The sequence below is a fragment of the Castor canadensis genome, chromosome 12, assembly GCF_047511655.1.
Source record: "Castor canadensis chromosome 12, mCasCan1.hap1v2, whole genome shotgun sequence".
NCBI classification, from domain to species: Eukaryota; Metazoa; Chordata; class Mammalia; order Rodentia; family Castoridae; genus Castor; species Castor canadensis.
Genome location: NC_133397.1, coordinates 119947432 through 119973644, shown reverse-complemented (window position 1 = coordinate 119973644; position 26213 = coordinate 119947432). Strand labels below are relative to the sequence as shown.

Sequence of the window (26213 nt, the reverse complement as noted above, 5' to 3'; positions counted from 1 at the left end):
AGGAGTATTAAAGTCTCCTACTACCACTGTGTTGGGTCTCTCTGTGTTTTGAGTTCCATCAGTGTAGGTTTAATGAAGTTCGTGCACTGACCTTGGGTGCATATGAGTTAATAGTTGTTATTTCCTTTTGGTAGATCACTCTTTTAAATACTATGAGATGAACATCTTTGCTCTAGTTTAGTCTAAAGTCCACTTCATATGACATAAGTATTGCTATTCTTCCTTTTTTGGGGGGATCATTTGCTTGGTAATCTTCTTTCAACCTTTCACCCTAAGACAACATTTTTTCTGTCAATTAGGTGGGTTACTTACAAACAATAGATTATCAGGTCTTCCTTTTTAATCCAATTTGCCAAAAGGTGTCTTTTGATGGGGAAGTTGAATCCATTAGCATACAGTGTTAATATTTAAAGGTATGTGGTGATTCCAGCCCTTTAGTTCATTTTGTTGTTTAAAGATTTATGTACGTGTGGCTAATTCTATGCTATTCTGATTACTTATCTATGCTTCTGTTGAGGTTTAATATTTCCATCCTTTCATGGTTTTGTTTGTTTTCATCTTCTGTGTGTAGGATCCCTTTCAGAATCTTCTGTAGTGTTGACATATTTGTCATATATTGTTTTAGTTTCTGTTTAGCATGGAAAGCTTTTATTCCTACATCAATTTTGAATGACAGTTTTGCTGGCTAGAGTAGCTTAGGAATGAAATTGTTATCTTTCAGTATTCAATATACCTCACTCCATGCCCTTCTTGCTTTTAAGATTTCTGTTGAGAAATCTGCTGTTATCTAGATGGGTTTATCTTTATATGTTTTTTGATTTATCTCTCTTACAGACTTCATTATTCTTTCCTTTTTCTCTGTGTTAGTTGTTTTAATGATAATAAGCCACAGTTAGATTGTATTTTGGTCAAGTGTGTTCCTGCTACTATATTTTGACTATATACATATACCTTTAGCTTGCATCTCTTCTCATTCTTCAAATGCATGTGATTGGGGGGGAGAAATGACCCAAGCCTTGTATGCACATATGAATAATAAAATTTTAAAAATGCACATGATTTTCAGGTTGGGTCTTTTGATGGAATTGTTGAGTTTTTTATATTCCCTTTGTGGCTCTTGAATCTTGTCTAAGAATTCTTCTGTTTTTTAACATCCATCTTGTCTATGAGCCCTGAAATTCAGTTTTCCAGTTGTTCTAGTTATATTGAGTGGCTTTAAAATGAATTTTTCATTTGACTTAAGGAACTTTTTACTTTGGGGGGATATTGGGACTTGAACTCAGGTCTTAACATTTCACCAGACCTTTTCTGTGTTTATTTCGTGATAAGGTCTCATGAACTACTTTCCCAGGCTGGCTCAAACCTAGATCCTCCTGATCTTGGTTCCTCCTGATCCTGAGTAGCTAGCATTACAGGTGTGAGCCTCCAGGCCTTGGCTACCTCGAGGAACTATTTAATTCCAACTCCCTTTTTCCCTTCATGAAAGTTTGAGCATGCTAAAATCTCTTAGTTTTGTAAAATTATGATTTTACAATGATAGCCCTCTAATATTTCTTTGTTTTATTTTGTAGCTATGTCTTTCAATGAGCCAAGAACCCCCCAAAATTTAAAAGTTTGGTCAATTTGGAAATGAATAGCATGACGTTTTAGATACTACATTAACATAAAACCCACTGATAATAATTTGGGATTTTTTTCAGTTCAACTCACTTTTCATATCCATTGCTTAATTCTTCTAAGTGCCAAGCAATATCTACATAAGAAAACAGACAGTAGTTATGAGTACTGACAGAGATTTTTATACAAGTATTATTGACATTTATGTCTTAATTCCAATTTTCTTTACACAAGTGTCTTGCAGTTTCAATGACAACTATTTCCAGTGATCTTAAGTAGTCACTGGTTGAAAAGAAAATAATTGGACCAAAATATGTTGCTCTTTTTGAAATATGTCACTTGTGAACTATAGTCTACAGAGAGGATAACATCTCAGGAGATGAATATAAAAGTACTGAATGAGCTGAATTTTAAATATGAAGAGTAAGGAGATAAAGTAGCACAATTAATTGTGTTTGGTATAATAGACAAGGAAGACATATACACATGTACATTAATAATCTGAACCTGTTTCTCATAATTAAGGATGTTAATCATTGGATTAGGCCAGTGAGTAATAATGGTGCAATGAAAGAAGTAAACATTAATGCAGAGACTAATTGTGGCAACGACTGGGTCTGGGAACAATAACGTCAAATAAGGTAGGATCCTCACAGATCCTAAACATATTTTTTTAATGTCATGAAGTTTAATGATACCAGCATTTCATATGACATTGTGATTTTAGGAACATGGTTATCTTCCAAAACATAGTTGATGGCCAGCCTTTTTCAAAGTGATGGGAAAATGGTAGCAAGCAAGTGGCCTTTCGAAGAGGAAACAGAGGATTCATTGTCTTTAACAATGATGACTGGTAAGTAGCTCTCACGTAACAATCATCCTTTATGCTCCTATAATCTTAGTTCATTCTTTTCCTTCCTAGATTATTTACTCTTTTTTTCAGTACTGCCATATTTTTTCCCCAACTCTGTGTCTCAACTACTACTTGTCTGCTACTGTGAAATACAGCCTCCTCTGTGTCCTGTGACAAATATATGTGTAAGAGTTATGCATCATATGGTCAAGGATTTTCTTTGGAAATTTTTGAGTTTACTTGCAATACTTCCTATTGGTAGCCTTTCATTTTGATACTTATTTCCTATACATTTCCTCTAATGATTCCCTCATATACGGAGATGTACCTCTTTGCAAACAGTTGAAACCTCTCAGTTGAAGACCAACTTCTACTCATGTTCAGATCATTTTGCATAAATTTTATTTTAGTGCCCCAAACAAAAACTAAATTTTTCAAGAACATCATTTTTTTGCCAAAGAAGTCCTTAGCAAGCTCTTTAATTACTGTCTTTTCTGAATGAGGAGCCAAACTAAATTCATAAAAGTAGATTTGTGTTTCAAATTATGTATTTCCTAGAACTGTAAGTTTTTTTTTCCTGTTTGAATTCTGTTTAGTCTCTTGGAGAAAATAGTTTTGAATAAATAATGCCGAATCTTAAAAAAAAATTGATATTTTCTTAAGTTCCATAATGGACATATATAAAGTATGTATATTTACCATAGGCACTAATTCTATCTCAGAGTGCTAATTCTCTTTGAATGTCTTTACTGACATTCTTCAACTTTTGGTTTTTGCTAAACTTCTACATAGATTAGAATGTTCCGAAGTCTTTGCTATATTCACCCTTGGCCCTGACATCAGCTCAAAAGTCTCTATGTTTGGGTTTTTTTATATTGAGATCTTGACAACCAAGAGTTTTACAGTACAAAATTAATCACTTTATTTTCATTAGAGACAGCCCACATTCTTGCATTTGGCAGTGTTGAATTTTGGCTAAATATTAAATTTACTTTACAGGTCATTTTCATCCACTTTGCCAATTGACCTTCCTTCTGGCACATATTGTAATGTTATTTCTGGAGATAAAGTTGATGGCACTTGCTTAGGGTCACTGTTAATGGTGATGGCACTGCCTATTTTTCTATTAGCAACTGCTGAAGACCCATTTATGGCAATTCATGTTGATTCAAAATTTCAAAATGTAAATTACATACTCAGAGATGGAATGAGAGAGAGAGAGTAAGGGGACAAGATGTAGCTTTCAAAGATATGACACATGAGTGAGTTATGCCATTAACATGGACATACACATTTGTGACTTTTTCAATGTCAAAATTTATATAATAAAATAATTTCACCAGCTATATCAGTTTTATCAGGTTTAACTCACCTAGTACTCTTGAGTTATCTTGGAAATAGAGACTCTGGTAACTACAAGGTTTTTATTCCATTCTAATCTCTATTCGTAAAATCAATAGTTCTCAGCACATACATCATATTCACATGATGATAAATAGATACACCACAGATAATAATGGCTAAAGGGATTGAGGGATTCAAAGTCAGTAGTGAATGTAAAAGTACAATGTAGACACTGTTGCAGAAGGTCACTGCAAGTGACCAGAGAATGGATTAAAGAACACAGCTTTAGGGATGCCAAGGAACACAGCATCAGTCACAGTACAATTGAAGGGCAGTTTCAAATGCCATTTTGGATTCTCAGCTTTAAGGGGACCATATCCCGTGGGCAGGAGCAACCTTGCTTGAGCTGTAACCAAAAAAACAAAGGTAAGTTCTTTCTCTAGTAATGTTCTTGAGAATGTCTACTGAAATTAAACTGTGGGATTGATCAGAATGGTTTGCCATCAACTTGGGGTGCTCCATGTTTTATAATCTTGTTTCTGGACTTCTAGCAAGTGTGATGGATCAGCTCGTGGTTCTTGTGATATGAAATATTCACAAGATGGATTTTTCACTAGCATGAATAAAGTATTCTTTAGTTTGTACCATCTGATGTGCTATAGAAACAAAAAGGAGAGTCATTCTACTTTGGCATTTACACTCAAAATGGATTAACTCAAGGAAAATTATTGCTTCATAAAATGGAATCCCTCAAAACAAGGCATAACCTGAAAGGTGCTGTTCTGTACTTGATAGAGTATCTCAACAGGGCATATATTACTCTACAAATGTATTAGTGAAATTGTACAAAGTTTGAAAATGAACAGTATCAGAATTTAATAGGTGTTTTGTAGTATAATGGTGAATTCTGCATATTTGATTTTAGTTCTACATAAAGATTTAAAGAAGTCACCATGAAAATTTGTGTTTTTATTTTTTTGAGTTTCATAGAAGGCTCCTTTCCTCCTTTCGTCTTGAAATAGTGTTTTCTGTCATGATTTTGATTTATTTCAAAGTTTCACCATCTTTTTGGTTTGTTGACAACTGTTGTTTCACCGTTGAGCAGCACAAAATTTACCACTGATATTGAAAGTGTGACAGAGCCTTGGCTCAAAATGCTTCTGTAATTTCAAACATCTGGTTGGCAAATTAATCAATTTTCCTTCTTTTTCTCACCTTCCCATGGGACTTTTCCTAAGCATAGTTTTGTTTCCTTTTTTCCTTTTCATTATTCTGATTGGGAGACATGGTGGGTGTTTTACTGATTTGAGAAAAATGTATAGCATTCATAGATGTGATATTAATTCAATCTTGTTAAAATATTTGATGATATCTCTGTGAAATGATTTACTCCATAGTCTTATATAGAGTTACCAGAACTTTAAGCTAGTACATGGAAATGAGATTGGGTTATTGTCTCTTCTTGATTGATTCCTATTCATTTATGTGGTATAAAATAGGAGTATGTGACATAGATATGAAGCTACTTCCAATAGGGGAAAGAATCATGCAAAAATAATGTTTATATATACGCAGGACTAACAGAGATACACATTTCTTGGAGACTACTACTTTTCCTTAACTTTTTAACAGAACTTTCTCTATTTATTTAAGTCTGTCTCTTGCAGGATTAAAGAGTTTAAGCTAAATTACTGAATTGTGGTTCTCAATGTGTAAAGAGACATCCTGACTTTCCACTAGATTTTTACCCCTATAATATTATTCATATTTTGTATACTAAATAAATTAATAATGTATGTTAGATAATATGAATTGAAAGAAATTTTGAGAGCACTATCAAATGGGCACTTTTGAGTTAGAATTTTCATAACATTAGATTTGATGTTAAAAGTTATGTTTTAGATTTTACTAATTTTTATTTGAGCTATAGTTATTTATAGTGTACACTGTGATAATTCAGTATACTATATAATGTGTGATTACAAATCAGGGTAGTTCCATCTCCTTAAACATAAATGCAATTACTTCATTAAATTGCAATGATCATATGTATTTATAAGGTGACTATAGTTCAAGAAGTAGTAAATGGTATATGAATTATTAGTAGAAAGGAGCTTGAAGATACAAATACAAATACATCAAATACAAAGTGATGATGGAAGGAAATATTCATTAACCTATCTTGATCAGTATACATAGTGTCTATGTATTAAAATTTCAGCCTGTATCCCATATATATCACAGACTGTTGTTTTGGGAATGAGCAAAAATGTATTAGTATATCATTAAAAGGGAAAAGGGGAGATGAAGGGTGGCCAGTGCACTAAGGACCACAGGGCAACAATGGATGTTTTGTTGAAACTTCAAATATAATACTTTTTAAGGAGTATTGCTTTTCTGTTATGATATTACCAAATGTCTTGTTCCATACTTGGGTGTATTTTTGTATATATGAGTGTGAGAGATCCTTGGGTTTGATCATGGGTCAGACACCTACTGAGCACATGTTCTACCAATGAGCTAAGTTTCTGGCCTTATTTCACATTTTTAAGGGAACCCCCAGCTACCTAATTTGGCACATTATAATAACCATAGAACTTAAGAATAATTGGAAATTTCCTGTTTGTATGGCAATGCAGGACATAAAGATATTTGGCAACAGGGCATTTAAATTAATATTAAGAACTGTCACAATATCTCTGAAGATTATCATTCATGATGTCATTCCAGGAAGTAGATGTAACAGCTATTTCATTGTTCTATTTTTCTTATTTCTTTGGTATCAATAACATCACGGATTTATTTGTAGACTTTACTTCAGAGGATATAAATGTCTTTTGTTTAGTTTGAGGGCTCTCATGTTGCTTTTATGGCTCTTCAGTTACTTATTTGAGGTAGGAAATAAATGAAATGAGCAAACATAGGACAATAACTTACCCTAGTTGAAATATATTACATGTTTATATATCTTTAGCTATCTTGAGGTAATAATGAAATCCCCCCCAAAATATCTTCTAGATATCCATTGTTTTAATCATATCCTAAATGAATTGTGATAACCACAAATTTATACTTTGAAGAACAGGTCAGAGTTATCTAATGAAGCAATGGTAAGTATACTTCAAAACTAATAAGGTTCTGCTAGAAATCGTAAAGATGTGCAGAAAGAGAATGGCCAGAGGAGCAGTATGAGGATGGGAGGAAGGAAGGAGGAAAGGTAATAAGGAAGGAACAGAAGAAAGAGGGAAGGGAAAAAGAAAAACACTAGTAAAAATGTGCAAAAAACTCTATGTGGAAAACAGTGTTCATTGCTTCTTATGACCTTCTGTTCCTTTGGGGATAAGAGAGTATTTATGAGAAATGCAAGAATTACACAAGTTGGAAAGTGTGGAATGGGATGACAGCATGGCCACATGATGATGCCGTGAGGGTGGGAACAGAGCATGAGTTTATAGTACAGCCAGTATTAAAGATAATAACACCATAAGGACAGCAATATTATAACAAGTACATGTTTTGAGATTTTCCTGTTTCAGTACCCTAAGATAACAGTTATGTTTGCATTGTTTTGTTTAATTATGATAATAACTCTATGAAGTATGAATTACTTTTTCTAGTTCATAGATAAATCAAATTTAGAGAGTTCACTTTTCAGGGTCCTGATAGGTCCCAGAAATTAAGGACAATTAAGTACATATTGTTTATCTTATTTTTAAGGTCATGTTCTGTACTAATACATTTTTGGCCTTTGAAAACTGAGTAAGGTGTGAAATTCAAATATGCCTTCTTCTTTGACTCTCAGTTCTTTACAACCTCAATCCCATGTCACCCATTATCTATTCTGTCTTCTGGCCTAATGTGATTATAGTTCTCAATCATATCCAATTAATGTTCTGTACTCATTGCAAATTTTGTCTCCTTTATTCTTTGTAAACCATTCTCTGGTAATGAAACAGCTCTCCTTACTTTGAAGGCAACACTTTTTCTTCTCCTTTTTCCTCCTAACTCTCATTTACATAAACAGGTAAGCTTCACCCAGACTTATGACTTTCTATTCCTTCTGTCTCTTTGTACGTTTTCAGCTGTTAAGAATCCAGATCTCCAATCTGGAAATTGAACTTGCGTGTATTGGTCTGATCACTGAAATTGCCAACGCATGTGTTCTATTCAGTACCTGGTAAAGCAATGGTGAAATACTTTGTGTGTCGTTCCTCAATCATTTACTGCCTTGTTGAAAATTTCCAAACCTCTCTGCTTACATCTTCATAGCTGTTTTAATTGGACCTTATATTTCTACTTATATTAAAAGTGATACATTAAATGGAACATTTCTCTATATTAATTTTTCAGTTTCCCTAAACCCAGACTGTACCTGGATGCACTATAAGTGATAAATGGAATGCCATGCATTATTTGCCCAAAAGTCAAAGCACAGAGCCCCTTCCACTCATCTTTCCTCTGTTACCTGTTAGTTCATAACCTGCTATTTTCTATAACTAATTTCCACCAAATCTATAGCATCTCCCTTTTCTATATTTGTAATTATTGCTGAGTAATAATACCTCATATTTCACAATTTTATGGGTTGACCAGTTGGTTCTTCTGCCCCCATTCAAGTACTTTTTGGTGGTCAGTCAACTAAGATGATTGGAACGATTAGGTACATTCAGATCTCTTTACCTTCTCCTTCATTCCAGGTATGCCCAGAGCATATGTGTAAGAGATCAAGTCTTCTGTGCAATTGTTAACCAAACTTTGGTTGGTTTCTTGTGGGCTGACATTCCAGGGATAGGTAAAGTCACAATCCAATCCCATAGACCATGTCTGAAGAAAGTCCACCTAGGCGTGAATACTAATCTAGCATACCATCTTAGTTTTCCTTCTTACTGCTATAACCACAGTTCAGATTTACATCACTGCTCTGTTTGTTATTGCAGAAGAATTTTTTAAAATTAATATGTATCTACTGTACAAAATATGGAGTTTCATTATCATATTGCCATAACTGCATGTTGTGTTTAGTCCATATTCACCACCTTAATTACCCTTTTTATCTCCCTTTTCCACTTCCTCCTTTTCCCTTTCCTATCCACATCCCTAGTCCTCTAATCATTGTCTAGGTTCTAGAAAGATTAGATTGAAGCTTAACTTTAAGAAAGATGATCCACAATGGTAAACATACAGTCTTTTATTTATAATATGTTTGCAATGTAGACTAAATACCACTTAATAATTTCATATGAGATATAAAGCTGTGCCACAGCAGAGGAGTTATTAACTATACCTGGGAATGTAAGGGTAGATTTCATAAAGACGTTGCTGCAGCTGAATGTACATCATAACACACGGATGGTGGAAGTGGGTCATAGGGAAAAGAAAAGCACTTGGAATTTTGTGTCTATACTATGATATTGTGTTTTAAATCTGAATAGTGTTCATGTGGTGTGGCAAGTGTGGGGGCAGGACGAAAGCAAAGCATTGTGATTATTTGCAAGACCCATACACTCTTGATATCCATTCCCAGGGCGGGTATCTCCTCATTTTTCCTTATGTTAATAAATTATATCGTCATCAAATATCTCCATCTTTAGTATTTCTCTTTCTCTCCCTTCTTTAGTTCTAATCTGTTTATAAATTTATGGTCTACCTATATCTGATGCATATCCTGTTTTTATTTTTTAGATTTGACTATTCATATTTTTTAATTTTTATTTTGGGGTGTGGGTATATTGTGGTATTTATAGTCATTCTTAAAATAGATCAAATATATCTTACTTGAATTCGTTCTCTCAACCTTGTAGCCTCAAGGACACTTTATTCATATTCTACAAGTCTGACTTAGCCTGAAACTTCTCTAACCTCATCAGTCTTACCTTCCGATTTTTCAGCCTGCTGCCGTTTTTGCTCATTTATTTTTAAAACTAATGTTTGTAGGGTATTGTAAGATTTTTTACATCAGTGAGCAATTCCTGTATCTAGAGTGCTCTTTCTCTAATCTTCAAATGACTGGTTCCTTTAATTCTTCAAATAAAAGTCAAAGTCACTTTTCTCAACATACTTTTTGCCTAACAACTAAGTGTCAACTAGCCATATAGTGAAACCACTTTCTATTTTCATACTTCTACTTTATAGTGAGTCTGGTTATAATATGAAATTATTTTATCATCACTTTTATTACTAATATTATACTTACTTGCATATTTTCTCTTCCTTCCACTAGAATTCAAACTCTCTTAGATAAGGAACTTTTCTGTCTCATCCATCATTTTATCCCTAACATTGCCTTAGCGCTTGGTAAAAACACAACACTCAATCCACTCAATTGAGTTGAATCTTCACCATTTCTGCAATTATTCTCTTTCAAAGGATGTCAATAATGTTAACGAGGACAAGAGATGTGAATTCTTTTATTTAGTGTCATATGACATTTGAAATGTTTGGTCATCAAATATACTACTGTTATTGCCACATATTAACCACACAACTTGAGGAAGCTGGACCTGTGGACTTTTCCACAATTCAGGGAGATTTAAATTTCACATCCTTCTTAAATTATTTTTGCTGTTATTTGATTTGAGGTAGCATCTTTATGTATTTCAGATTTGCCTTAAACCTGTGATCACTGTGCCTCAATATCAGGTGTGCACCATCACAGTGAGCATATCTTTAAATCATACTGGTAGTATTTAAGTAACTAAAAATTTGTGTTAGGAGAGAGAGACAGGTGAACTGTTATCCTGTTTCTTTTGCAAATGGAAATATTGCAAACATTTGTAAACTGATAGAACAGTATTTTGAGTACTCATTCAGTTGGCTTTTGTCATAATTTTCCTTCTATTGATGAGGACATCAGAAATAAGATCTAACACTAATAAAATAATATATGAATAATGACTCTATATAGAAATAAAATGCCAGATGTTTCAATATGTTAATAATCCTTTGATATGAAAAATCTTTAAATCTTAAAAGGAGTTTAGATTATTTTCATGGGATATTTTATAACCACACTGCACATAATCAGTCAATACTTGATAGCTCTTTCAAGATCAATAATAAATAATTTGTACTGTACATATTTAATCATGTTACCATTTAATTTGTTAACTGAGCTTTTTCTCAGGTATATAAATAGGAGCTAGAACGAACACTGACAACTTCGAATGAAAATGAAGTTCCTCCTGTTCCTTTCAGCCATTGGGCTAAGCTGGGCTCAATATGATCCACAAACTCAGCAGGGACGGACCTCTATCGTCCACCTGTTTGAGTGGCGCTGGGTTGACATTGCTAAGGAATGTGAGAGATACTTAGCCCCCAATGGATATGGAGGTGTACAGGTAATTTTGCTTTCATGGTATAAATTGAAAAAATTTACTGTGCTTATGGAAAATGCTACTTGAATGAATCTGGAGAAACATTTTACTTTACATAGAAATATTCTAAAACAACTTTCTGAAGAAGAAAGCATTTAGTATTTTAGCAACTTTATATATATTAGGACTTCTCCAATGTGCTGTTAATATTTTCAAGTTGTTATAAAGTAATACATTACTTTAGTAATACTTTAGATTCTTGATTAGTTTCTAGAACTTGTTGTGATATAAATAAACCATAATTAGAATTTAATAAACCTTTTTATTTGTAGGTGTCTCCACCCAATGAAAATGTTATAGTTAACAGTCCTTTTAGACCTTGGTGGGAAAGATATCAACCAATTAGTTATAAAATATGCACAAGATCTGGAAATGAAGATGAATTCAAAGACATGGTGACTAGGTGCAACAACGTTGGTGTAAGTGAATCAAGTTTTCTTTAAAAGTGTCATGCAGAAAAATAATTTCAGTCTCCTGTCTCTTGGTGTGCTGAGAATTTTTCATTTTTATACTTTTACAATTCTTACTTCATACTTCAGCTGTAACTCAAAATGATTTTGCCTCTTGTTCAATTTTTGTATACATATCTCTTACCTACTAAAGGATAGGTCTTTTAGACTAGAAAGACAAGTTAACTTACAAAACAGAACCTTGACTGTTAGCCCTTATAATATACCCATTACCAGTAAGAATGCTCTCAGGTTTATGTGATTTATATACCCACCCATATTCCCTGGGTTTTTAACATATCACTATTTTTAATAGTGATTAGCCATTTTCTACATTAAAATGAGAATAATAATGAGAGCAATATTTACCTTCCTGTCTTCAGATGCTAACCAGAGAGTAGAAGCTAACAGTTCTTTCCTTGGGACCCACTGAAATTTCAAAAGTGAAGAATCTCTCCTCTCTTGGTTGACTCCTACTTCTGCAAAGAAAGGCTCTTTTCATTCTTCATAGTTACAGTATTTTCTAGTTTTCTCCACTTATCAGTTATATAAATGTTTTCTGAAGCAGTTAGAAAGTTTGGAGGTCTTCACTTCAAATTACTTTCATTTCAAGCTAATTTTTGGTACTTTGGGAAATGCAATTATAAAATGGCAAAGAGATAGTTTGAAGTTTCCTTCACATGCTGTAAAGTTTATTGAAAAAAGCTTTACTTTTCTACCTAAAATTAAAGTACAGACTTTGCTTTTCAGGTCCGTATCTACGTGGATGCTGTAATTAACCACATGTGTGCTGACAGTAGAAGTTCAGGGACAGGCAGTACTTGTGGAAGTTATTTCAACGCTCAGAACAGGGAGTTTTCTGCAGTTCCATACTCAGCTTGGGATTTTAATGATGGTAAATGCAAAACTTCAAGTGGAGGCATTGAGACCTATAGTGATGCTTCTCAGGTAACTTTGTGCTTTCTTCTTAGTTATCAGAATAAAGAACTGTCTGTGCCTTTAATGTCCAGCTATGGCTTATTAAACACCATTTCTGATACTAAGTTATATCCCTTAGATACAAGTTACCAGAACTGTCTGTATAAAAATAAGAACTCACCCCAATATTCAAAAACTTTCCACAAATCTTGGGATTACATGATAGAGCATTGCCTGGCATGCATGAGGCTTTCAGTTGATCACCTGCAGCACTTACAAATATGCAAGCACACACACACACACACAAGGACACACACACACATAAGGACACAAACAACACAGAGAATGAAAGACAATTTCTCAACTACTGAGTAGCTCCTCTATTTTATTTCCTACTTTCTCCCATTATGCTCAAAAATATTTTGAAGGTACATCCACAGCAGAATTTCAGTACAACCAGCACCCCATGTAATGGCATTATGGAAAGGTCTATTGGTGAATAAGGGACTGCATGAATAATCACAAGAACTCTTAGGTAAGAGATGTTTCATCAATGAATCACAAAATGTTTGCCTTAACAGGTGAGAGATTGTCGTCTGAGTGGCCTTCTTGATCTTGCACTTGGCAATGATTACGTTCGTACCAAGGTTGCTGATTATATGAACAATCTCATCGACATTGGAGTAGCAGGATTCAGACTTGATGCTTCTAAGCACATGTGGCCTGAGGACATCAAGGCGGTTTTGGATAAACTAAATAATCTAAACACAAAGTGGTTCGCTTCAGGAAGCAAACCTTTCATTTTCCAAGAGGTAGATCTCTCTCTTTGTCTCTCTCTCTCTCTCTCTCTCTCTCTCTCTCTCTCTCTCTCAATATGTGATTATATAAAATAATATCAGTTTGTTAACTACAAAATGATGTACATATTGAGCAATTTCTGTGGAATAATGACCAGGTCAATTTTGTGGAGCAGGATTCTTTATTTTCCTTAAATCAGAGCAAACACACTAAACTCTTATCACAATAGACTCTATGGATGTGCAGAGGATTCTTAAGCTGTAGGTTTCACTCTACCATTTCTTACATCCCCCAACACCATTATGCAAGACAGAAAATCATAACTTTGTTGTGGCTCAAGCTAGTCTATCTGATTATGAATCCCAGCTAAAATAATATTAAATGCACCTACTTTCAGCATATTGATTAAGCTTTCTCTGCAGTAATTTTTCCACATAAAGAAAATAATGATAATATTTGTGTATCTTTTTCCTTGGAAAGTCAAATGAGTTCATTACCAAACACTGAGAAATGTAGATCAGACAGTAAATGCTGTGTTAATGTCAGCTATTGTTATCATTTTTCTATGAGAGTAAATTTGGTCAACATTCTGACAGGATATCAGGTCACCTTTTCATCAGAATTGTGGAACTAAGTTAGTATATAGATAGTTAGAGGAGATTAACCATTTGGGGGTATAACACATATATAAAAAGAATATTACAAAGAAACTCCTTGTGTAGCTATTTTGTCTCAAACTAGCAAAAATGGTATGTTTTTCTGTTAATCTTTTTTCTTTACGGCAAAAAATTAAGAAGAGTGGGGACTAAGTCCAGCCCACTGGGGAGGACTGATAGCAGTGTGTATGGTGATCTGGTGGGAAAGAGAGGTTGGAGAGTGAATACGGTGCAAAATATGTATACAAGCTCATGTAAATGAAAAATGTAACCATTGAAACTGTTCCATGTATCATGGTGGGGGAGAGTAAAGGGGAATGGTGGAGTGGTTGAACTCAAGTATGATATAGTTGACACATTTCAAAGACCTTTGTAAATGCCACAATGTACAAAACCCATCACAATAGGACAGGAAAAAAATAAAAATAAACAAGAAGACTCAATTGTTATCAGAAAAATAAAGAAAATACAACTAAGTCAAAAAAGAAAGGACAGCACTGCCAACTGGAACTCACAGGTCATATACATGTGCCGTGAAAGTATTCAAAAGCAACAACAAAAAAGAAAATCTAAGAACTTGGTATAAAAATGTTCCAAAGTTAATTTTATAGCATCCTAATTTATCCTTTAAAATCCTTTAATTTATGTTAAGATGATATTTCTCCTATATTTCCATTAGGTCATTGATCTGGGTGGTGAAGCAATCACAAGTAGTGAGTACTTTGGAAATGGCCGTGTGACAGAATTCAAGTATGGTGCCAAGCTTGGCAAAGTTATCCGCAAGTCTGATGGGGAAAAGATGTCTTACTTAAAGTAAGTAAAATATAATTTGGCATTTCAAATAATTCAAAGATCTTTTAGTCATATTACTCTTACATGAGTTACTTTCTTAGAACCTTCTTGTCAAGAAGCTGATATGAATAATATGTACTGTTCCTAGGCTCCAGCTAGTTATTTTCTCATTTAGAATTTCAATCAAAAACAAACATTCTAGAAACGTACACATATCCTAAAGGTTTTTTATCTCTCTCCAATATGAATATTCTTGATTTCTTTAATACTTGCCTTTATTCTGTTAAATTGAGGTTATTATTAAAAAGACATTACCAACTGCATAGTACCTATAATGGAGTCACAGTATAGAATTTATACCTCTTATATGAATTAGTTAATTTGAAATACTAAAATGTTAATATTATACTAGTACTCTATTGATTCCTCACTTTATCCCAGGTTGCCATTCTGCATAGTTTGATATGATTGCTGTCCTTTTCATATTCATCTGAATTATAATATACTGAGACCTCTAAAAGGACCTCTTTTAAAAACAAAAATATTATATAGGTAACATAAATGTAATGTAAATAAACCATACATACAGACATGGAATGCATTTGTACATTACACATGTGTACTTACAAATACATATACAAGTAAACTAAATCCTATAGAACAGCGTTGCATTAGAAAATTTATCTGAGGATGCTATATAAAATGAGGTGCAGATTTAACTTAATCTATTGTGAAAGAAAACACATGTGCATATTTGTTATTTTTCTAACAGGAACTGGGGAGAAGATTGGGGTTTCATGCCTTCTAACAGAGCCCTTGTCTTTGTGGACAACCATGATAATCAACGGGGACACGGGGCTGGAGGAGCTTCCATTCTTACATTCTGGGATGCCAGGTAGGAAACAAAGTTCTTTCCTTCTCTTACCTGCTTTCAAATGGTGGTACTAGTGTTTGATCTCACTGTATATTGTATTTTCAGAATGTATAAAATGGCAGTTGGATTTATGCTTGCTCACCCATATGGGTTTACACGAGTTATGTCAAGCTACCGTTGGGAAAGAGATATTCAGAATGGAAAAGTAAGTTTTAAGTTGCTCAAAGTATCTTTTTCTTAAGAAATGAAAGTACCTGGCTTTTACCTTCACGAGATCTCCATATACTCATTATTTATACATCATGTGTTTATTTAAAAGAAACCTGATATTGAATGTTTATTTAATAATGTAGCAGATATTAGAGAAATAAAATTTAAGTTCCTTTTATTATAAACTTCTTATGAAAACACTTTCTGAAGTATGATAAATAAACCCTCTACCAGAAGAAACAAATCAATGAAAATAAGAAGATACAGAGAGTAAGATGTTAACTTCTCGTGAGTATCTACTGCTTAGAGTTGATGTAAAAATTGAATTGAGAATATTACTACTTATTAAGAACTTAAGAGTTTCTGCCTATGGTATGAACAGTATAATTGTCATATAATTTTTAAAAATTTTATGGAAAGCAAAGAAATGATTCAGTTGATCTTAGGTGAAATAAGAAAAACAGAAGAGTAAGAAAATTATGTGTACTAAGATTACAAGCTTATAGAGTAATTCAGGAAAAAAACCCTGAAATATAATTGGGAGTATGTTAAAGACTTTACTCTGAAGGGCAATTTAAAGCACTGACCAAGAAACAAGATGATAAATGTATTTTAAAATTTAGGAGACATTTCCTTTTACATGGTAGTTTTCAGACACAGCATCATATGGAACTTCATCCCAAAAGCAGAAATTTTCCTTACCTGAAAGTCAAACAATTATTTACATACAATGTTTCTGATTCTACTCAATTTGGGAAGACCACTACTCTGCCTAGGAACACATTCTATTGTAGGATAGCGTTAATATTTATGAGGTGCCCTAAAGTTGAGTGACTTTTGATATTTCCATGAAATAGTCTTATTGTATCAAAGACTTGGATTATTTCCAAATCCCTTTTTTCATTTTTTAGGTTTCAGCATGCTAAATTCTCTTAGTGTTGTACAAATGACGATTTTACCTAATAGCCCTCAAAGATGATATGGTTTTATTTTCTAGATATATCTTTCATATGCCAAGAATAAAAAAAATTCAAAACTTTCGTCACTTTTTTTAAGAATACAAGGATGTATTGTTTATCACATTGGTGGAAAACCAACTGATATCAATTTGGGAATTTTTCTGTTCAAATCATTTTTCATACCCATTGATTAATTTTTATAGGTATCAAGGAGTATTTGTATTTTAAACCTGAGGAAACTGAGCCAGACAGAAGTAATGTATCCTGACAGAGATTTTTAGACAAGTATTATTGGAACATAGGTTTTAATCCCAATTTTCTTCCACCAGTGCACTTAAAGTTTCAATGACACTGAAGTGATTCCAGGGATATGAAGAAGTCATTGGTTGACAAGAAAACAATTGGATAAAAATATGTTGTTCTTTTTGAAATATGTCACTAGAGAACTAGAGTCCCCAGAGAGGATAACATCTCAGCAAATGAACATAAAAGTACTGAATGAGTTGAATTTTAAATATAGATAGTGTAGAGACTTAGTAGCAGAATCAATTGGGTTTAATATAATGGAGAAGAAGATGCATATAGACATGTATGTTAACAATCTGAACCTTTTTGCTTTTCATAACTAAGGATGCTAATGATTGGATTGGGCCACCCAATAATAATGGAGCAACTAAAGAAGTAACCATTAATGAAGACAGTACTTGTGGCAATGACTGGGTCTGTGAACATCGATGGCGTCAAATAAGGTGGGAATGTTTATTTACAGATATCCTCTAACAGGATTCTTAACCTATTTTTTAATGTCTAGAAGTTTAATGGTACCAGCATTTCATATGACATTGTGCTTTAGGAACATGGTTATCTTCAGAAACGTAGTTGATGGCCAGCCTTTTTCAAACTGGTGGGATAATGGTAGCAACCAAGTGGCCTTTGGAAGAGGAAACAGAGGATTCATTGTCTTTAACAATGATGACTGGTAAGTAGCTCTCAGGTAACAATCATCCTTTATGCTACTATAATCTTAGTTTATTCTTTTCCTTCCTTGATTATTTACTTTATTTTTCAGTAATGCAATATTTTTTTTCTCTGCTCTGTGTCTCAAGTACTACTCTATCTGCTACTGTGGAATATAGGCTCCTCTTTGTCCTGTGACAAATAATATTTTAAACATATATGTAAAAAATATGCATCATAAGGTCAAGGTTTTTCTTGGGAAATTTTTGAGTTCACTTGTAATACATCCCATTGCAGTCCATCCGTTTTTGATACTTATATCCTATACTTTTCCTTTATGATTCCCTCACTTACAGAGATATGGTTTGGGAAACCTCATTGTAAACAATTGAAATTTCTCAATCCAAGCCTAAATTCTACTCATGTTCATAACATTTTAGCCTAAATTGTATTTATGCCCAAATAAAAACTAAGTCAATGAAGTATATCATTTTTTTGCCAAAGAAGTTCTTAGCTAGTTCTTCAATTTCTGTCTTTTCTGAATGTGAAGCTAAAATAAATTCCTAAAAGTAGATTTATGTTTCAACCTATGTATTCCATAGAAATACTAAATTTTTAAAATTTCCTGTTCAAATTCTTTTTGAACACTTGGAAAAAGTCAGTTTTGAAAAATTAATACTGAATCTTAATAGTAATTGGTATTTTCTTCTGTTCCAATTGGATATATTTAAAGTATTTATGTTTACCATGGGCATTAATTTTACTTAAGGGTTCCAATTTTCTTTGATTGTCTTTATGATGCTCTTTGACTTCTGTACTGTTAAAATTAAGGACACTAGGAAGTTGCTAGGTCTTTGGTATAATCAATTTTGAACCTCACATCTACCTAGTGGTCTGTGTTTGGTCTTTCTCTTATTGAGACTTTGACAGCTAGGAGTTTTACAGTACAAAGTTAGTCTCTTTATTTGCTTTAGAGACAGCCCACATTCTTGCATTGACTGTGTTGAATTTTAATTAAACATTACATTTTATTTTTCAGGTCATTTTCATCCACTTTGCAAACTGGCCTTCCTGCTGGCACATATTGTGATGTCATTTCTGGAGATAAAATTAATGGCAATTGTTCTGGACTTAGGGTCACTGTTAACAGTGATGGCACTGCCTATTTTTCCATTAGCAACTCTGCTGAAGACCCCTTTATTGCAATTCATGTTGATTCAAAATTATAAAATAAAAGTTACATACTTATAAACATGTAAGAGAGCTATCACCATGCATGTTTGTCTTCTTGTTTGTACTAATTCTTAATTTTCATTAACATTTAGTGGAAGTTATCAGTAATTAGTTTGAAAAAAATTTTAAAAACATAGTGAATTACATATACAATTACTACTAAAATGAAGATGGTACTATTTTGGAAGACTTACTTTAACCTACATTTGAAAATAATTTCTAAGAACTCAGAAAGCATCCTGACAAATGTATTTTTTTTTCTCATTAAGAGCTCTGTCCACTATGTGTCTTGGATTTCTGGTTCTAATATTACTTCCATGGAGTGTTCCTCTCAATTAGGTAGAGTTTATTTGAAGATGATTTCCTGTAAAATGCAGCTCTTTCATATGGTTTTCACAATAAGGAAATAACAGTTAAAAACAGAAGAAACTTTAATTATGCATACTATATTTTTTTAAGTTCTATTGAGTTTATAGGATAGTTATACTTTCTGTATAGTCTTCCTCTTTCTTTAACTTTACTGATTGTCATCAAGGGACAGCAGAAACCTAGCATTCATGGTGACCCAGACCCTAAAGGAACCGGAAAGCTGCCTAGGTCAGATGGAGTCTCATCTGCATCTGCCCCATTTGCTGCACAGCACAGGAACCCAGAAAGAAGTCTGCTCTGTATTGCATACCTCAGGAGTCACACTGGGCTTTGTGTTGGGGGATGTCCTCTCCTTGAAGGGACAGAAAGTGTGGGTTATTCCTGCCAGTTCTTCCTCATCTTAGGATGTATTTCCTGCACATTCTACAGTTATTGTTGAAAATTACATGCAGAAAAGGAGAAAAAAGTAGGTTTGTCTACGACCACTTGACAAATTGTCCGTTTTGTCCTAGAATTTTCTTTTTTCCTATGTCATGATAAATATATGCCTCTTCCTATGAAAGGCCATTCTTTTCCCTTGAAGGAATGATTCTGTGCCATTTATACATTTTTTTGTAGTTATCTTAGGCTACATTGTTCCCGTAGATTACTTGCAGTCTATTCATTCATCTAGAAACTCATGCTTTGTTTTGATGGAGGTTTGTCCCCAAGTAATCTTACATGGAAGCTTGGTCCCTTTGTGGTGATGGTAGAGTTTTGAAACTATTAAGAGATTTCTCCTATTGAGATGGTTTGGTCATTGAAGATGCTGCCCTCAGAAGAAATGAAGCAAAATTTCTGGGTCCCTGTTTGGATTCCTGTCTCAAGGTGCGATCCCTCAAGTGATCCTGCTATGATGCAATGCACCATGATGCCCAACCAGAGGTGAAATGAATAGACCAAATGATATTGGTCCTTCAGCCCTCCTAAATTTACTTTAAATGAACCTATTTTCTGTGTATGCTACCCAGCCTCAGCTACTTTTGGTCACAATTCAAAAAGAATTCAAACCATCAATAAAATTCAGAAATTGGAGGTATACTTCTTATCTTTTCTACACAGATTTCTGTATTTCATTACAATCTTCACATTCTCAGAATTAGTAATTTCTCTTCACTGTCAAGTGTCCATCATCAACACTTCACTGAATCTGCTGTTGTCATCATCAATGGGACATTTATGTTATTAATTCAATGTGCACCTCTATCCTCATTGTACTCTACTTCAGAAACTATATAATATGGTGGGTTGCTCTCTCGTTTCTTCCTTGGCTCCTATAACTCTATCATTACAGTTTCCTTCTACCTTTTTAATTACTGTTTTTAATATTCTTTTGCTGGATAATGTTCTTCATGCCAGAATTACATTTATTCTGTTATATAAGACAGAATCCTGAGACCCTCATTAAGAATTTCTCAGTGGTTGACCAGGGAATAATGCATGGTGCCTATGATAATAAGGAAGTGATAAAGACATACTTACCACAGCAGGAGAGGGGAAAATGACCATATGGACATGAGGTAGCAAATGACTTTGAGGATACCTAAAAAGAATTCTACAATAGCATAATAATATTTATCCATGGGAATGTTTGTCCAGGGGTTAAAGAGATGGTCCAGGAAAGTAAAACATTAAAGGTGTATATTATATGAAATGTTTAACTTTTAGACTACCTCAAATGAAACTCTGTTGATGATCAAGGGAGTAAGTACAGCACCTACACCTACTTAATTTTTCTTCTAATCATTCTTCTCTCTACTGCACAAGCAGGCCAATTTTCAAAATAGGAAACTACCATCATCCCCACTGCAGTATCTCCAAACCCTATCACTGGATTCCCATTTACATTAGGATAAGTCAGCATCTGTAAGACTTACCTCATAAAAATCTGCCTTTAACATCTACTTCCTAACCAGACTAACCTTTAATTACTTACAGTAACCTTTCAGTTACTTCCTAGGATGCCTGTTGCTGGATCAAGTACAATACAAACAATATTTTGCTGCTTCTACTCGCAGTGCACCTTCTTTCTTCCGTTTATCCAGTATCTAGAACATATTACAAGAGATCTCAGCCATTATTTGTTAAATGAACTGAGATAATAAGAGTAGAAGAATTAAAATACTAGTGTTTGAGAGGAAATTTTTTCTGTTTTGGAGCAACTTTTTAGGAGAGACATGGTCTTAGCATGGAGATTTCACTCTGTGTTCTCTCCAGTTCTTCCCAAATTTCATTCCTGGATAGCTTTGACTTCTCAGGTAATGATTTTCAAATGTTGAATATTGTGGAGGTAGCCTATCCAAGAGTAGTCAATCCTTTGGTTTGCTACATCTTTAATAAGTCAGCAAAGTATTCTTTAAATAGTATTGGAAAAATGATGACACACTCGGTATGATAAATTTCAAATCAATTTTACTATGTTCTTAGAGCTTTATAACTATCTATTTTAATTAATGCTTTTTGTTAGTTGATACATAGAACGAAAGACTAAAGAAAAAATTACAAAGGTCATGAGATCTTCTGGATTCTGTAAATCTAAAGACAAGTTTAGAATTTAACAAGTGAACATCTAGTTGGGACCTCTCTTTCACAACAGGATTAGGGAGGGGCAAAAAATGGGGAAAGTAAAGACAAGTCTAAATGGGTGGCCCAGTGACACTATGTTCAGCTAGCCAAATCTCTGAAGATTTCCCTTTCTTTGTTATAAAAGGACAGTTTTTGAAAACAAAAAATTATTAGAATAATAATGCTGTGGAGGCATGGTGCAAGTGATGGAGTGTCTACATACAAGCATAAGACACAGATGGGTTCAAACATTAATACAAAATAAAAAATCTTAATCAATTAAACCAAAATTTTTAGAGTTTTTAAGTTTTGTTTTTATGGAAATATCCAAGTAAATTGTTCAATCATTTTGAAAATGATTGGAAAATAATTCAGGATTGTTTGGCTAGTTTGAGTGAGTGTCAGTTTTTCTTGTGATTTCTTTACTTTTGCAACTTGACTTAAAAAAAGAAAATAGAAGGAAAAAAATCTAGGTATAATAGATGTAGCTTTCAAATTGTTGGCTAAAATGATAAAGTTTTAGAAGAATTCAGTTAAGATCTCCAATAAAAAAGCTTTTAAGAATGTTAAATAATATATTAAAATATATTTTGATGTTTTCCACAAGAAGCAGAACAGATGGGTAAATACATATTCTGTTTTCTGGTTTTGTCATTGAACATAAAACTGAAAAAGGAAAGCAATCATATGATGTGTTCTGATGTAGATATAGGTGTGTTTAAAGGGCTTAGATACAAATAACATCACTTTGGGATGAATAAAAATCATATTTGTTATTGCTCTGCACTTGTGACTGCAACTCCTTTTCAAGTTATTGATTTAAAGGGTTTTTTTTGAGTCTTAGAAAGTTATATTTTTAATAGCTCTATAAATGGACCTTTTAAAAAATCAAGCTTCTCTGAACCCCAGTCTCTTCATGGAAATGGACATAATGGAAAGCATAGCTGTTTTTTCAGCACAATGGACTAAATGAGCAGTTGTATATAATAAAGTAAACACTGTTACTGAAAAAGGCATACTTCCTCATTTCGTCATTAATCACATAGTTCTTATTTCAATAATGAGGACTGGCAAAAATCCAATTCAAAGATAAATAAGACACATAGATTTGGAATTAGAACAGAAAGTATACTGCACACTTGTGTGACATCTTATCAATTTCAGGCTATATCCCATTAACTGAAGCTAGTTTCTAACAGGGGCTTAAAACCTGCTTTTGCTAAAGAAGCACCTGGGCCTGTACATGTCTGATGGGTGACAAAAACCATGATAAAAATTTGGCACCTCTGCTTCAAATTGCATCTGTCTCCTCTGCCATGTTAAATTTTGGTTCAGAGTCCTGCTGAACCTGCTTGTAGAAATGTGAATAATTTAAGGAATGTTGTCTAAAATGTAATATGAGGTTGTTAGTCCTAAATTTAATCTAATATCTCTCCTCCTCCTTCAAGACCGAAGATAACAAAAGAATAATAAGATATTTTAAAGATTTTCAAGGACATCTGTTGACATCACAGAGAGTAGATTATCACCACCAGTTTTCACAACATCTGTTCCTGATCACCTGGTACCACCCAGAAGGCATGGCCTTGAAACAGAAGGAGGACCCAATCATGGTCCTAACTAACTCCATTTTATTCCTCTAAGCTGCTCTCTGTCTTTGAGTCATTTCTCCTCCCTAGTTTATCTCCAATTCTGGCAACAGTGAGCCTTGAAAGCAATCATTGCCATTGGCCTGAGTAAGACTAGACCTGTAATAATCACCAACCGACCACAATTTGATGATGACCACTTGGTTGTGGATACCTCTTCCTCCCCTCCCCATACTGTTGTCCTTCTCCTGTACAATCCCACAACTATTTTCAGTACTTCAAATGCAATCCTTAGGTCAACGTTCTTCCCAGCATGGCCATAGAAGATAAATTCACTTACTGCCTTATCATACACACTCTCCCTCTGTGGACTATATTATCATAGAGTGGCTGGGTCTGGTGTGTCAGGTCTCCTAGAATCAAAATCCTAGCTTAAGATTCTGCTAAGAAATTGACAATATGTAGTTGTGTTGAACTTAGTGTTGTTTGTAATTCAGTTTTCTGGTCATAGGATTTGTAGGGGTATTTCCATGAAACCTTAGCTTTTCCTTCTTATATTATGATCAGGTATCCTATGTGTGCTCATGGACCACAAGTGAAGTTAAACAGATGTATATATTGCAGTGAAAACCCACATTAACCAATACAACAAATATTTATCAATTCTTAGCTGTCTTTTAGGTACTTTGAAACATGTTCCTCATATTTAAGTAGAAAGAGAGGAAAGCAAATTACATCTATAATATCTTAATAAGAATGCAGTAAAATAGTTAAAGTAAGGCATGATAAAGGAACAAAAGTAGCTTTTGGCCCTGTGGTCAGGGGAGGGATAGGGCATGTGCTGAAGTGGTCTGCAGAATTTTATGGGAAAGGAAATGCTTGGTATAGATCCCAGAGAGTCATAAGAAAAAAAAGGGAGGGCGCACTTTCCAATAAGAAGAAAAAGTATGACAATGACATAAAGAAATGTTTGAAATTTGGCAGTGAATAGTCCAATTGACTAGGAAGACTGTAGTGGCAGGCTTATGTGATTATCAAAAAATATACTGAGAAGGAGAAATATTCAATAACATAATCCATTTCCTATTACGATTGAAGGTTTCATACCAGCAATACTATCTCTAACCATGAACAATGTCACTAGCTGCTCAAGATAACTATATAGTTGTACCACTGAGAAAATCCAGGATCTAATCAGCTTTCTAAGTGTTAATACTAAAAAAAATTAGCTCACCAAATTTTAATGTACATTATGTTTGCTGTTTGCTTCCCTCCTCCCTCAGACCTCAGTCTTCAATTTAAATGAAACTGAACTCTCCCCAGCTGCCATTCTTTGAATGGCTCCAGATTTGTATGAACTTGCATTTGTCAACCCTCACTCCAGAATTCCATCATCATGTGTTGAAATAATTGATATTGAATGACAACCTGTTTTCTGCTTATTATTTTGATACCACTGGAGTTGGAGAGAGTAGAACTATCCCTTGATTTAACTGTCAGTCAAGTGACAACACAAGCATGCTACATAAATTAAACAAAGCCCAAAACTTCCAAGTGCTGATGATTTCAGTATTAGCAATGTCTTTGTCAAATTTCACACATAAATGTTTCCTTTCCTCATCTATTATGCTTTTTTAAAATATCTGAAAATAAATCTAAAGATTAGCTTCAATTTTTGTTTTTCCTGCCTATTTCCTACATCATTCATTTAATTTCAGAATCTAAAATAATATAAAATTCATTGATTTTTATTAAAAATGATAAAAATCTTCTTACATCTTTTTAAAATTTACCTAGGGTCCTAGTTTATGTTCACTAGTATAAAGAGACTGTGTCTCTGGAGTGAACTTTGCAGGGTATACCTGTCTCAGGATTACCTATAATTGATAGAATTCAGAATTTATAAGAGATGGCAAATGTGTTTTAAATTATATGATCTTCTAACGTATGAAATGGTACTGTTTTATAACTTGAATGTTCTTGTGTGAGTAACCATATGAACCTCACTTAGATACCTGACTATATTCCTGACCCATGTACACATGCTTCCTGTGGGAAGATGGGATCTAGGGAGCTGTGGCAGACATTCCAGGCCTTTCTCTACTGTGTTTGAATCTCTTGGTGGATTATATCCCTGAAATTATTGATAAAGATTGCCATTGGTAGGAAACCCTAAATTGAAAGTGTTTGTTGTCTCCACTGCAGAGGTATTAATACAGCAACCTTAAACTTACAGATGGCAATATGGGAAAGTGACAGGGAAGTAGTGATGAGGTCAGGTTGAGATGAATCAATTTGGGTTGTAATACACTTCTGAATGAATCATTGCTAGGAATATCTCTATATACCTATCCTCATCTCAACTAGCAAAACCACTTTTCCTTCCTTATTATTGCTTATGTCTTCTCTTCAATAAAATTGGAGAAAAGGACAGAACAGGTTCTACCTGGAAGTGAAGAGGGTGAGAGGGAGAGGAAGGGGTCAGGGAGCAGAGGGTAGAAATGGCCCAAACAATGTATGCACATATGAATAAATGAATAGAGAAGAAAACAAAGAAAAGATTGCCATTGCTATTAGATTTCTGATTTCCATGTGACTGATTTCACCATACAATTCTG

The 26213-nt window shown here is 33.8% G+C and overlaps 1 protein-coding gene across 2 annotated transcripts; it reads left to right on the top strand.

The window, feature by feature from the left end:
- Nucleotides 1-2388: 2388 nt before the first annotated feature.
- LOC109698185 (alpha-amylase 1-like) lies at nt 2389-19052 on the top strand. Of its 2 annotated transcripts, none has more exons than XM_074050878.1 (10): nt 2389-2470; nt 11460-11606; nt 12387-12584; nt 13136-13366; nt 14688-14821; nt 15573-15695; nt 15780-15879; nt 17474-17592; nt 17697-17822; nt 18840-19052. In XM_074050878.1, exons 2-10 carry the CDS (start codon nt 11580-11582, stop codon nt 19027-19029), a joined length of 1248 nt encoding a protein of 415 aa, XP_073906979.1. In that variant the 5' UTR covers nt 2389-2470; nt 11460-11579; the 3' UTR covers nt 19030-19052. The 2 variants fall into 2 exon arrangements, with proteins under 2 accessions (XP_073906979.1, XP_020037789.1); XM_020182200.2 differs by lacking the exon at nt 2389-2470 and adding an exon at nt 10932-11151.
- Nucleotides 19053-26213: the final 7161 nt, after the last annotated feature.

Excerpts from the sequence above, each read along its gene's own strand:
- LOC109698185 (XM_020182200.2), top strand. The coding sequence starts at position 10,978 with ATGAAAATGAAGTTCCTCCTGTTCCTTTCAGCCATTGGGCTAAGCTGG. Across the intron at positions 11,607-12,386 it reads CTAGGTGCAACAACGTTGGT|GTCCGTATCTACGTGGATGC; the intron begins GTAAGTGAATCA and ends TTTGCTTTTCAG. Across the intron at positions 14,822-15,572 it reads GAAAAGATGTCTTACTTAAA|GAACTGGGGAGAAGATTGGG; the intron begins GTAAGTAAAATA and ends TTTTTCTAACAG.